Below are 13756 nucleotides of genomic sequence, written 5' to 3'. Positions count from 1 at the left end.
TGTAACGTTCCTGTAAGCGGTATATAAGGCAATATGCTCACCCACCGGGGAAATCATCAACATCCAGTACTTTCAGACTCGCTTTCCCATTTCTTCTTACTAATTATCTTCTTGCGCCGGTCGCTTGTTTAATCAGCTCGAACTCTATCACGCCCACCAGCAATCTTCAGACCTTCATTATCAACAGCTTTTAATAATCTTCAAGTCATCCAACCAGACCATCAAAATGCGTTACTCCATCGCCTTCGCTGCCGCTGCTCTTGCCAGCTCCGTCTCTGCCCACGGTGTCATCACCCAGGTCCAGGGTGCCAACGGTGTCAACATGCCCGGTCTTTCTGTCATCGACGGTACTCCTCGTGACTCTGGCAACCCCCTCTCCGGTTCTGAGGCCGATACCTCCATCATCCGCGCCAAGGAGATGGGCGGCAAGGCCTCTGCTCTCGGTCGCACCCAGGGTGGCGGTCCCGTCGACGCCGCTGCCGCTATCTCCACCTTCATGGGTGGTGCTGGTGGCGCTGCTGCTGGTGGCGCCGCTACTGGTGCCGCTACCGGTGCTGCTGGTGGTGCTGCTGCTGGTGGTGCTGCTGCTGGTGGTGCCGCTACTGGTGCCACTACCGGTGCTGCTGGTGGTGCTGCAGGTGGTGCCGCAGGTGGTGCCACTCGTGGCGCTGCTGCTGGCAACAACAACAAGCGCGGTCTTCTCGACGCTCTCACTGGTGGCGGAGCTGCTGCTGGTGGCGCTGCCGCTGCTACTGGTACCAAGACTCCCAAGGGTACCAGCGAAGCTGGTGTCGCTGCTGCCGCCGGCCAGGGCGCTTCCCAGGGTCTCCCCACCACTGCTGATGATGGCACCATCACCATGACCTTCCACCAGGTCAACCAGGACGGTGCTGGTCCCCTGACTGCCCAGATCGATCCCACCTCCGCTGGTACCGACCCTGCTGCTTTCCAGGACGCCACTGTCACCCAGGACGTTCCCGGCATTGGTATCGGTGGTCTCTCTGCCGCCGCTGTCATGGACTTCCCCGTCAAGGTACGTGCACATAACCTCTCAAACTCATAACAATGGCTAACAATCGCAGGTTCAAATGCCCCAGGGTATGACTTGCCAGGGTACCGCCGGTGGTGCCCAGAACGTCTGCATTGTCCGCATGCAGAACGCCGCTCTCGCTGGCCCCTTCGGTGGCTCCGCTGCCTTCACGCAGTCCACCGCTGCTCAGAAGCGTGCGGTCGAGTACAACCTCCGCAAGCGCCACTTTGCTCGCGGCCTTTTCAACAAGCTCGAGTAAGCTACTCACTCAAAAAGGGTGGATCGGTTAGAAGACGTTGGCAGTTGCTGGACAAGCCAGGATATGATCTGATAGAGGGCATAGCTACCTATAAGAGGTGTTGATACCCGTTGCTTGCTGTAACTCACTCATACCTTCTTTTAGTGCTTATCGCCGTAGTTAGTTTGGAGGATTGGGAACCTCATGGTACATAATATCGTATTAGTGTAAATATAGCGAGTCTGGATGTGTTCAATCTCTATTCCTCTGCCTTGCCTTGTGACGTCTCTGCCTGCCTTAGCCTTTCCGACTGGGTTCGACAACACATTGATGCATCAAATACAGAAACAAACAGTCTGGAGCCTGGTTTCGAGCGTAAAATTAGGCTTTCGGAAGCTCCACTTGGCACTCCTCAGTTCCGTCGGGACGGAGATCATGCGGAAACGGCGCACGTCTCACAAAGCTTATCGCAAGGCTTGTGGTGAAACAAGGACTCCAATGTTCCGAATCGTCGACCCCTGCAATCGTCATCTCCGTTTTTTGTGTTTGTTGATTCCTTCATGAGCGGTGGCTGGGGAAAAGCGCATCCGAGAGGTATTTGAGTGGATGGGGGCAAAACAAGGTCGTAGTTGCTGGTCTTCTCGGACACTCGCACTGCCGTCCACGCAAGCATTCGTCAGTGCAAACTTGTAGGAGGAATTCCTCGCAGTTTCGACTGATGGAACAGCAACGATACCAAGAATGTGAGTGAGCGAGCTCTTCTTTTGCACGAGCCTGCCATGACTTGATGGCTCCCGGGTCTTCGGGAACTCTGCCTGCAAGTCCTGCCACTGTCTCAATACCTCATGACACTCGGAGTACGCTTTAGTATCCTTTGACTCTTCACCACCTGGGTTGCCGACTATTGCGTTGAGGCTGAAGACTCTCCTTTAAGCTCCGATGCTGTAGAAGATGGGCTGCTGTCGCGGCACTATCCAGTCTACCGGTACGTCTCCCACGGTCTAAGTTATAACATTGTGTGCATTGCGGATCGTGGCAGAGAAAGATTTGCATAGAGTTTTCATCTCCCGTGTTAGACTGGAAGCCACGGGTGTGATGATACCCAATATCTGTTACTGGACTAGTCGTCACCCCATCATGATTGAGAAAGGAAGGTGCAAAGGCTGAGATGTCATGAAAACCACTTCGAGGGAAGTCGTAGAATTTTCTTATTGGCGCTTTTCGTGTATACACAGCATGCGCATAGCTTTTGATGATGTCCTGCATCATGAAGCCACGTCCGAGTCTGATGTCGTGACTTCCTGCCGCATGTTCCCAGATTCAAGGGTCAAGAGTAGCAGCGTTGAATGGAGGTCCTTCCTGGTGTGCTGCTGGTTCAGCTCGACCATGTAAGCTCATAACCGTACACTGTACGGCGCAGCAACTCGTCCTACAAATGAATCAGTGCACGAAAACTATGGCGTCTGGAACGAATGCTTACACCCGGGTCTTCCTCGAACATGACCTTATCCATGACCTTTTCTAATGTCTTAGTGACAGTGAAGCCAGCCTCACGGGCTAGATCAAAGAAAGCAAGGTCTTTCTCTAGAAGCCATGGCCGATAAGGTGTGAAGAATACATAGGCTTTGGACCCTGGTGCTTTGCTCAGAGTCAGCTCCACCGTCTTGACAAGCTTCGTGTGCTCGGAGTGGTTGAAAAGAAGATCTGCAAGAATGAGTACATCGAATCGCCCGCCAGACTCCAAATGGCTTGTCACAGTTTCGGTCGATGCACCCCACAAGTAGCCCTGTGATAGTCAGTGACGTTACTTGGCGCAGTCAAGACCCGCTGACCTCCGCAGCTATCCTTCTTGGCGTGGGCAATAGATCACAGTGATCGATATTGTACCGAAGATTTTCAACCAGTTCAGCATCAGGGTAGTCTGTAACAACCACCTGTGAGGCTCCATTGAGAGCACAGACAAGGCTAGGAAGACCAGCCCCTGCGCCAAGCTCAAGTACAGTCTTTCCCTTCACAAGGTCATCTGCATGCTCCTCTAGGTACGTTGATATCGTTCGCCCAGCATTCCATAGGAAGTGTCCCTGAACACGTCAGTGGCCGTGCCGTGATTACCGTTTGAGGTCTCAAGGGACACAGAAGCTTGGTCAGTATCTTAGTGTCTGGACGATACCAGTCATGGAAATCTTCTAGAACATGGATGCGGGGAAAGAAGGTGATAAAGTGAAGGTCCTTGCTTCGCTTCGAAACCATAGATTGTTGGAGCCTTACCCACAACGGATTATGTCCCACCAATCGCACCGTGAATTCTTTCCCTGACAACAGCTGGTGGGTAGCAAAGGTTGCCTCTTTCTCTGGTTCAAAGTAATCGGCTGGCTCTTGGAAGAGATCCAAACCTCCCTCGTCATCTGAAGCCATGGCGAAAGGCAAGTTGTGACGAGACGATCTTCGGCCGTGCGTTGTGCGCTCAAGGAAGGAGCGAGCCGCTAAATTTCATCAGCCACACAGTTGAGCCGCATGCCAAGAGAAAGAACACTATCACGTGCCAAACAGAGACCGGTCGCGACCGCTGTCCACGAACCAACCACTTAATATTTCCGGCGTGGCCACTTGCTCGAATGCGGGCAGGAATTATGGTTATGCAAATACCCCAGCAATAGCCGGCGGACAAATGTTTGGCTTGTGGCTTAAGTGTTTCGCCTAAGCAGGTAGCCTTCCAGAAAGCTGATCTCAATGGAACACCGACGTCAGACCCTTAGCAGCGCCCACAAGACATTGATTTGCTTTAACCTTTCGACACATGCCGGTAGACTGGTGTTTCTCCGGGTAGTAGCCCACAGCTGACCGGTAATGCTTAGGAGCCGTCGCCATCCTTCCCCACACGTTCCCTGGTTGTTCCGCACACGACTCCTTCCATTCTGGAACAGAGGCACGACTTCCTGGTCAAGTAATTGTCCTCCTAACTTTCACAAACAGTTTATAGTTCGCCCCTCCTTCCGTCGCTCATTCAGTACTCTTGTCCCGCTCCTTCAAGGCTATCTTGCCTGAAGCATCCAGTGTCCGGTCTCAGCAGACTAACCCAAAGGAGAAGAAACTTGCTCAACTAGCGCCGCCGTCTTCACGACTTGAGGTCAAGCATCTCACCACACGTTCGGGCAGCCCAACCAGCGAGCACCGTGCGTTACCGCTGCAGACCCGAGTCAATAGGCGTGCAACGAGAGGCTAAGAATCTCGAGTGTCTCGAAAAGCGCTTACCGCTCACTCCGCCGCCGCAGGTATCAAGGCACAAATCGCAGTGAACGACAATCGTACCGACCGTTTCCTGTAGTTGAGGGTCGCTTCTGGCTCGGTCCCCAGACGCCAGCGCCAAAGACAGCGAGATTTACTGGCTCAACGTGCCCAAATCATCCCACCCTTCAAGACTGCCCATCCGTCTGCAGTCCAGCGCCAGAACCGCGGGAACCCGTCGGCAAGTTTCCGGTTGCAAGACATCAGCCACACGGCACCGGACCCCTACGTGTCGCACAGGCCATATCCAGTCTCGAGCGGTTCTTCTTTTCTCGCCCACGCAGTATCTGCAGGCGTATACAGCAGGGCAAGTCGAGCCCAGCCGATCCCTTTGCCGTGCGACCAGGATCGGTGTCTAGCCCAAAGCCTGTCAGCAACGTCAAGCGACACGCCACTGAACCCCTCTGCAACATAATCTCCACGTGCGCTGTGCGCATCGACATTGAATACACAGTAGTTGGAATCGCCAATCCCGCTCATTACATCTCACTCGGCTCGTCGTCGGGTTCGCTGGCTAGAGAGTGAGCAAGTTTCGACAAACTCGTCTTAACCCCGCATCATGTGGGCCGACATCAACGGAGAACGCAAGAAGGTCGCATGGTAAGTTCGTCTCACTTCAGCCTTCTTGTACGACGTCTGTCCCTCGTCATTACATATCTACTATCAAGCACCTGTGGTCTTGCCAACAGCAAGGGTTTCGTGCAGCCGAAGCACCCTTGCTCCTGACTGAACGGTCTCTATTGCCGGATTTTTGATTGCCATTGTCGGTACTCTAAAATGGCAGTCGTCAGAGCATGCGTGTGGCTGGTTGTATTTCATCTGTTTAATCTGGACATACGCATCCCCTGCACCGTGCTGACTTGAAGCCAGTGGCCCTTGCATCAGAGGGCATCGTTCCTCAAAATGCGATCACCGAGACCGAGTTCTTGTTGAGGTTCGCAAACCTGGTCGACCCTTGAGCAGCTGTCCCCATCCTACTGGCTCGTGTAGCTGCGAGCGGATTGTCATCAATTACACTATTCCAAAGACCTCGGAATGTGCTTGTCCGTCAGAACGAGCACAATCAGTAGCAGTTTCCGGTAGTAGCCGAATCTCCAAACCCAAACGAAAGTCGACAGCGATACACCCCACATCGTTAGAGAAGGCCATCAGAGCTAGCCAAGAAAACGAGACTGACACATCGTCCTACAACACGCCAACCGAGAGGAGCGCCAGCAACGAGGCATCTCCTCCTTCAAGTGCAAGCTCGACCCCTCGCATGCTGCCTGCACAGAAAGAAGTGTCGAGCTGCTGCCAACCTAAAGCCGCACCTCCACCAGTCGCACAAACAGGGGGTTGCTGTAGTAGTAAACCAAAACAGGAGCCTCAGCCACCTGTTGTGCCTGTCAAGTCTTGTTGCTCTGGAAAGACCCAGCAGAACAATACCCCCAACATTCAGCACGCCGCGCACAATATCGGTCAGCACTTCCAGTTTCAGGTCCAACCACAATTCAGGACGCCTCAATATCAAAGCTTCCAACAGCATGCGTCACCAGCTCCTCCTTTCGGATTTGGTGCCCCGATATACAACCATGCCGCTGCAGCCTATCAACAGTCGATGGCGATGCCCCTAAACGGAGGCATGCACGGGTCATTGCCACATCAACCCAACAGCCATCAAATACCGCAGCATAATCCCGAGCACAACTGTCATTGTGGAGAGGGGTGTTCCTGTTTCGGCTGCGCAGCCCATCCGAATAACGCTACCATGATGGAATACGTTCGACTCATGGCCCAATTCCAGTACACCGGTGCGTTTGGAGGCCAACAAGCACCTCTCTATGACATGCCGACGTATCCACATCACCCCGGCTTTGGTGTCGAGGCAAGCCCGGTCGTGAACTTTTCGCCACTACCACAGTCCTATGCATCGCCAAGCCCAGCGCACATGCCGTTCCAGCCTAGCCTAGATGCGACCGTCATGGCCGGCACGCCGCTCACTCTTGCCAGCCCGTGGCGCCAATCATCAGTCTCAACGCCTTCCATCGAGCATCCCCAATTCCTTGACAGCGCGACACCCACGCCCACCGAATCGCAACCTAAGCTGGAAATGGCTCATCTGCCTCCAGCGCCTGCGGCATCATCACCTGTTGCCGAAAGTCCTGGCGGAAGCCACGAAGAAGAAACCCCGACCCTCTCGCCTTCATCTTTCTTTTGGAATGAGATGGTTCTCCCAGGCTGCAATGACGCGACTGGTACGTGTCAGTGTGGAGATGGCTGTGAATGTGTTGGTTGCTTAACTCATGGCGGACACAATGGAATTGTGCTCGAGCAACCGAGAGTCAGCGAGCAAGAGGCTTTTCCGAGTTTCACAGCGGATGCTGCATTGAACCTTGACCTTGGCGATCCTAACTCGTTTCTTAGCTTTAATCCTGTAAGCTGACAGGTTTGAAATCCTTAGTTGATGCCCGTATGGTATTCACACTTATTTCAGTGTACATGTTTAGGCTGCGTTATTACATATATGGATCGTGGAGGTATCCGATTAGAATTGGATGTTACGCATAGGAAGAAAATGGACGTGGTCTTACACCGATACCCATAGGATTTTAGTAGCTGTCGTAAGACAGCTAGAATTGACTCGCTTGACGACAATCGGTGCTTCTTGGAACGCAGTATAGTCACACCCTATTGTCGCTGCAAAGTGTTGGCGACGACTGTGGCATTCAGCTACTTATCGTGAATGAGATACGTAATCCCGAAAAGAAATCGTGAACCATCTGTAACGCCCTGCCATTTGAGTGGCTACGCTCGAGAATCCCCACCCAGTAATCCGAAAGAAAGTCAATTCTCCAAACTTGCCTTGCGCACAGGTCATCCGACACGAACGACGGCAGCAACACCCACCAGTATTTATCCCATGTCCTTTTCAGGCTGGTGTCCCAGAGTGTGCGGTCCGACACCCCGAGCGCCAACTGTGTGTTGAAATGGGAGAAGAGGATATGTTTGATACAGTTGAAATGGAGCCGTGTATCTGGACAAATGACGAGTCCAGCAAAAGATCATAGAGATCGAACCGAACATTGTCCGGCATGGTGAAGTATGAACCAAAATGTGAGAAGCTACAAAGGATCATTTGACCCGAAGTAAGAAACATGAACAGAAGAAATTTCGGTTGCGTCGTACACCGAGCGAGACCCGACGACGACTAGTCGTCCGTAAGGACGAGGGTAAGAGTGCTGCCTTCTGAGATGCCAGCGGTACAGCCTTCTCTGATGCTGTCGAACCACCTGTCGCCCTGACCGTACTGGACAGTGGAAGCTTTGTACTTGCAGGCATTGACGACGCCATCGCCAATAAATGTGATCGAGTAGTCGAGTCTCTCGTTCCAGTTCAGCTCGTTCTGCTTCAAGCTGGAGTAGCCAACACCAGAAGCGAGGTCATCGAAGGAGGTGCCAAAAACTGTTGGCGACCAGTTGCCAACACCCTTGCCGTCGTGGCCCCACGTGCATGCCTCACTCTCAGGTACACCTTGCTTGTTGACATAGTAGTGGGCAGAGGTAGCTTTACCATCCCAGAAGAAGTACTTGCCCTGGTCAGGGTTGGCGAGGTAACCGATCTCGCCGGGACCGACAGTTAGAGGGAAGGTCATGGACTCGGTACCTGTAGGGGTTAGTTGGGTCCAACGCTTCAAGTGCACCAGAAATTACCAGGGTAGTCGGTACGGCAGATTGACACTGGCTTCTTGAGCTTGTTTTGCACCTTGACAGTCATCTTGCTGGAGCCCTTGCCGCAAAGCGTCTCGCCGATAGAGCCATCAGCCATCTCTAGCATGCCCTGATCGTTGCAATACAGGCCGCCGACGGTCTGACCAGTCCTACCTTGCTTTTTGGGGAAGGAGAGTTTGAGGTATGGGTTCGGACAGCCGTAAGAGCAGTAGGTGCCTTCTGTGCAGCAGGTGCCGTCAGAACACGAGCCCTTGACGACTGTCCTGATGCTATCGAACCCATCGCTGCCGCGGTACACAGGATCTTGGATACCAGACCAACCTCCCAGGCCCTCGTGATGGAGAGGCATGGCGCCGTAGCCGTAAGGGAACTGGGTGCAGGGAATGAGACCGTTCGGGAATGGCTTATCGCAAGATGCACAGTTACCGTTCTCGTCGACTAGATCATTGGGGTTATCCGGCGACGCATCTGGTGCTACATCTGGGGTATTTGGAGCCACATCTGGAGCAGGTGCTTGTGAAGGGGCCGGCTCTGACGAAGCAGGTATGACTACAGTAGAAGTCTCTTTTGTGGATGCCACAGGCGGTTGCGTCTCGACCTGTTGAACCTGAGTAATTGCCGGTTGATCCTGGGCTGACTCCTTCACCTCGGTCGAGGAAGCTGGTGGGGTAGTGGGAAGCGCGACGGGACCTTTGATGGAACTTGAAAGAACGCCATCGTCGCCCCAGCGAAGAGTGCCATTGGCGATGCCGCGGCGAGCCTCTTCCTCGGAAATGAGGTGACCGTCCAACTCATACACAACCACAGTCTCAACTGGCGCCAGCGCAGACAAGGTACTATCTGGGCGAGCCATGCGACCAACATAAGCAGGGGCATGACGATGGAAGCGCTGGTGAGGCTTCGCTGCGGTCATCGTGGCGGCCGCAGCAAAGATAGCAATGTATTGATATCTCATCGTGAAAGGCCACTTGCAATCGCTCCAATTGAACTTTGCCGGCAACTGCAGCCACGCTCAGTCAGTGCTCAGTTGGCAATAAGAAGTGAGACAACGTACCTCTCCAGTACGCAGGTACGTGAGACTTCGCGTGGTGATCTACGCGGAGAGATCTCGGGGTCGTTGTATTGTGGTTTTGTTGTGGTTAAGCACGAGCCAGGAATGCGGAAGGAGCGTGTAATATATACTGATGATGTCGAAGGAGTGAGATGGAGGAGCTCCAAAGAGGTTGTGACAAGAAGTGGGTATGCGAGGCGCGAGCTACGACTGAGCTTCCCCTGTCGCAAGAGTGAACCTGATACTGGTAGAAAGGACAAGGATGAAAGTGTTTGTTTGTATCAAGCGTGTGCCAAGCCAAGGGTCTGCGGGCGTTTGTTGGAAGGCGCAGTGAAGGCGAGAAATGCGATACCTCCCGATCTGGACTGGCCCTGTGAAGCACTGCCCACGAAGGCCTTCGGTTGTCTGGCCGAATTCGGGAATCAATCTCTGCGTAGAGCGTATAGTATATGGCAACGAGCGTCGAGAATGCGAGGCAATAAATGATGGCAATGGAAAAGGAGTGACTCAATTCAAGCAATGTGAACAACAACGCCGGTAAAACTAACTCAGAGAACAGCTGTTGTATAGAAAAGGAGCAGATTGAGTAGTGCCACCAGTATGTGTCACTGTGATCACCAGAGCCAGGGCCTCTGTATTGCCAGTTTGTATACCGACTTCACACGAAGCCTGCAAGCCCTTTCGCCTCTCAACCACGCTATCGGGATTGCCGAACTGCAGTCGGTCTTCGATGCAATATTTAGCGTCATAGTATAATCTTGGATGGGGATCGAAAGCCGTTGATGGAGAGCGCGCGCGTGGTTGGCAGGGTGGTTCCGCCCTGCCTGCGTGTGATGCTGCTGTGCGACGCTGGGCCCCTCGCCAGTCTTCCAGCTAGCATTCCGCAAGCCGAGAATGTGGCACAGGAGGTGGCAATGACGAGACTTCTTTGGCCGAGTCCAGCTCTGCTATATTAGGTAGTCGCCCGCCGAAGAATGCTAATAGGCTTCGCTACACCTGTGAACCCCGGGTGGCATTGTTTGTCAACACACGAGTGTGGGACTGGCCAAGAAAACTATAGGAGCGGCTTCTATAGACCTACGGCTAGCCAATGAACTGTGCTGGTTGCACAGCACTGTTGCTCGTTGATCTCGTCTCGTGTTTGCCGCGCTTTTGGGAAGTACGTGTGCACTTCAGCGGCAACTGAAGACATCGCGAGGGTCGATGCTTAAGCAGATCGAGCCACACTGCCTGGTGGAACATATGATGAACCGAAATGTGAGGAAGATGGTAAAGATGGAAGACATGAGGTCGTCAAAGGCAAGACCCTGGATTTGGACTAAGCGGCGGAGAGCCCACTAGACGCACCTGCCAAAGACGGGCAGTGTATTGTTTGATCAAAATAGACGAGGCTTTGCAGTTATGAGGATGTTTTGATGATATATCTAGACGCTCAATATGCACTGCAACCACACTCTTGCACGACTGCGAGACGAGTGGTCTACACCTGCTGGATGTAGTTCGCAGGCACACTCCGTACGACACCGTCCTTCTCGACATCTGCCCAACCATCACCTGCTTCCATGTTGATCAGCACAAATCGCTCGCCCTCCGCCATTGAGTGCTCAACGTCACTTTGAGCGTTGTACTCATACAATGCTTCAACGTATTTGAGCTTCTTCGCACCACGCTTAGGTGCCACAGCTGGACCCTTCTTCTTGCCTCCGGTCAATTGAGCTGCAAGATTTGTTGTAGAAGCAGACGATGCAGAGTAGGTTGAGTCCGGGCGCGTTGAGGAGAAAGTGGATGCAGTAGTGGGTGGTGTCGCTGCAGCAAGAATCTCCACGTATGAGGCAGGCACAAGACCTTCCTTGGCTCCAGCGCGGACTTTGATCCAGCCAGAACCGTCTGTATAGTCCGTAAGCGAGATGTCCAGAAGATACTGAAACATGGGAGAGATGCTGAGAGAGGACCTACCATCGGTTTCCAGGATGGTGACGTCCTGCCCATCAGTCACCGTTAATTCGCCTGCGCTGCCTGCCTCATACGAGTAGAGCATCCTGCCCTTAACCTCTAGAGCGCTGGAAGCTGGTGGAGGAGCATCATCGTCTGCTTTGATATATGCCGCAGGCGGTGGCGCGACCACTCGGTTCTTCCGAGCTCCAGTCGCGGGTGCCTTCTTCTCTACCGGCGGCTCCTCAGCAGTTGGTGACATCCCTCCAGATATCGATCTGTGAGCTGTCGCAGAATAGCCAGAACTAAGTGTATTCATCGAGTTCACAGTGTCGCTTCTGCCTAGCCGCGGCATGTCAGACTGCGAGCCGGTGGCAGCGCCATTTGTCGATGTGACAGCATGCGAAGCCTTTTGTCGCTCATCCTTGAGTTTCTTTCTCTCTTCTTTTGATTGTTCCCCTGGGCAATCGGCTGGCACTTTCAGCTCACACTTGCTGTGACACGTGTAACCGCAATCTCGGCAGTCAAACCCCTTGGCAGACAAGCCCCATATCCGATCACCACACAAATCACAATTTGTGGGTATCTTGAACGTCTGAGATTTGAAGTTGTGGTTCCTTGCACCAATGCTGACATCACCAACGACCGAGGTGATTGTCGAGACTTCGACTTCAGCGCTGACCTTCTGCTTTTCAAGCTCGTGAGCAGCCTCTTGAATTGCGAATATGGCGCGGACCACATCGACTTCGTCCCTCTTGTCCTTTCCTTCCCGAATGTTCCTTCGTACGGCTTTTGCGTTTTCTACCTCTTTCAGTTTCTTATCGAGATCGCGTCGGTAGTCTCCCAGCGAGCCTTTGGTCTTCAACAACACGTTTCGTAAGAAGGTTACCGCAGACTCGTCTACAGCAAGATTCCCGTCATCGAGCCAAACCGGACTTGGTTCAAACTGGAAGTTACCAGGTTCTTGCCATCCACCCGCGTTGTGTCTGACAAACATCATCGAGTCGAGGAGAGGGTTGTTCCGAGGGATTTCAGCAGAGAGATGCTGGAGGTATTCCGTACTGCGCGTGAGGGTCTGGGTCTCGATCGTAGCGGCTAGGGACCAGATTGCATTCAACTTATTGACACGGGTTTCTGATAGATCTTGCATGCTCTGTTGCTAACATTAGTGCTGCCTTGGCGCTTCAAGAGGGAGAGTCTTACGTCCAACAGCTCCGGAACGTACTCGTGGTAGTACATTTCCTTCTGCTTGTTCGTGACGTTGATGCTGATGAGATACGTGTTCTTGATGTTGCGCATTTCGACCTGGTGCTGTTCGAAGGTATTCCGTGCCTTGTTCTTGCCATGGTCGAAAGCACCGTCGAGCTTCTTGCGGCGGTTCTCGACCTCCTGGCACACAGTGTCGTATTTGCCCTTGGTCTTGCGCAGATCGGCGTACTGTCCGTCCCTCTCCTTCTCGAGCTTTGCGGCATAGTCGCCGTGGAGCTTGCGAAGCTCTTCAGTGCGGGTCGCCAGTGTCTTCAAGGGGTCGGCAAGCTGCGAGACAAGGGCGGAGGCAAACTGGTCGTGTTCAGTCGCCCGTTGCTCGAGGGTGTTCAGTTGGACGCCCCATGTGGTCATGGAGGCACTGCAGCCAGCAATCAGCTCGTGTGTTTCACGTCGGACATTCAAGAGCGCACCTCTCTAGTGAGCCTGGAGTGACTGTGGGGGTGTCGCCGACGCTCAGGGCGCTCACTTTCCGGGCCTTCTTTTCATAGTATTTCTTTGCGAGGGCGCTGAGCTTCTGGGAGTACTCTTTCTCTATGGCGCTGCGTTCGCGGTAGAACTGCTGGATGTCGTCGAGCCACGCGATGCCTCCGGAGACCTGGCCTAGTAATCAGCACACGAGCAGGGCGGGCGGCGGCAGCAGTGGGAGCGCCGGCGGAGCGCAGTGTTTCACGCAAGGGGGTGCTGCAGTGCTGGGGGTCGTACCCAAGCGTTGACCGTCTTGAAGCCGTCCTGTGGATTGCCCGTGTCAGTGGATGTTGCGGCGGTGCAGTCGAGGGGTGCGGCAACCATGTACCTTCAGCTCAGCGCCGAATTGCGGCGCAATGTCGACCTCCATGATGCTGCAGAAGTCGGGGGCAGTTGCTAGTGCACGTGCGATCGGCGCATCGAACCAGAAAGGAGGGAGGGCTCGCAGAGAGCGGTGCTTGAGGGCCTCGGGGCTCCAGTGGGCGGCCCAATCCAAGTGGGGGTCGAATGGAGGCGGTGCGCGCCGAGCAGGGTGGCTCGGGATCTCAGCCGGAATCCCTCTGGCACCGCAACTGCTAGCAAAGCGTGCGGCCTGGCGACGAGCTGCCCGTCTGGGACGAAGCCATCGCGGATGACGACGCGCCGCGCCATGCTCTCAAATTTCAGAAAAACGGCGGATAAGACCCTAAGCTTACCAACTTTACAGAATACTGAACGTGTAGCAACCATAATACCTAAATCTAGAATTTAGTTAAGAGCTTCCTATATTGTAGGTAAAA

General features: G+C 53.7%; 4 protein-coding genes across 4 annotated transcripts; 2 read left to right on the top strand and 2 right to left on the bottom strand.

The window, feature by feature from the left end:
* The first annotated feature begins 103 nt into the window (after positions 1 to 103).
* Positions 104 to 1402, top strand: C7974DRAFT_197151 (uncharacterized protein). Its single transcript, XM_046136721.1, has 2 exons — positions 104 to 1033; positions 1083 to 1402. The coding sequence occupies exons 1-2, from the start codon at positions 227 to 229 to the stop codon at positions 1287 to 1289; spliced, it is 1014 nt and encodes a 337-aa protein (XP_045996041.1). The 5' UTR covers positions 104 to 226; the 3' UTR covers positions 1290 to 1402.
* A 1241-nt stretch (positions 1403 to 2643) lies between these two features.
* On the bottom strand, positions 2644 to 3683 carry C7974DRAFT_434401 (putative methyltransferase-domain-containing protein; the record flags this gene model as incomplete). The annotated part of the gene is made up of 4 exons (XM_046144988.1): positions 2644 to 2697; positions 2749 to 3054; positions 3101 to 3349; positions 3537 to 3683. 4 exons carry the CDS (start codon positions 3681 to 3683, stop codon positions 2644 to 2646), a joined length of 756 nt encoding a protein of 251 aa, XP_045996040.1.
* Positions 3684 to 4680: 997 nt separating this feature from the next.
* On the top strand, positions 4681 to 7125 carry C7974DRAFT_197230 (uncharacterized protein). Its single transcript, XM_046136722.1, has 2 exons — positions 4681 to 5153; positions 5424 to 7125. The coding sequence occupies exons 1-2, from the start codon at positions 5113 to 5115 to the stop codon at positions 6973 to 6975; spliced, it is 1593 nt and encodes a 530-aa protein (XP_045996039.1). The 5' UTR covers positions 4681 to 5112; the 3' UTR covers positions 6976 to 7125.
* Positions 7126 to 7740: 615 nt separating this feature from the next.
* C7974DRAFT_313282 (uncharacterized protein) lies at positions 7741 to 13347 on the bottom strand (the record flags this gene model as incomplete). The annotated part of the gene is made up of 10 exons (XM_046138403.1): positions 7741 to 8195; positions 8243 to 9260; positions 9341 to 9472; positions 9664 to 9941; positions 10354 to 10481; positions 10796 to 12396; positions 12447 to 12870; positions 12923 to 13107; positions 13215 to 13241; positions 13306 to 13347. The coding sequence occupies 10 exons, from the start codon at positions 13345 to 13347 to the stop codon at positions 7741 to 7743; spliced, it is 4290 nt and encodes a 1429-aa protein (XP_045996038.1).
* Between the last annotated feature and the right edge of the window lie 409 nt (positions 13348 to 13756).

Source organism: Boeremia exigua, assembly GCF_020726555.1.
Source record: "Boeremia exigua strain MPI-SDFR-AT-0100 chromosome Unknown C7974scaffold_7, whole genome shotgun sequence".
NCBI classification, from domain to species: domain Eukaryota; kingdom Fungi; phylum Ascomycota; class Dothideomycetes; order Pleosporales; family Didymellaceae; genus Boeremia; species Boeremia exigua.
Note: the sequence above shows the minus strand (reverse complement) of the source record. Positions and strands in the feature narration are given on the sequence as shown.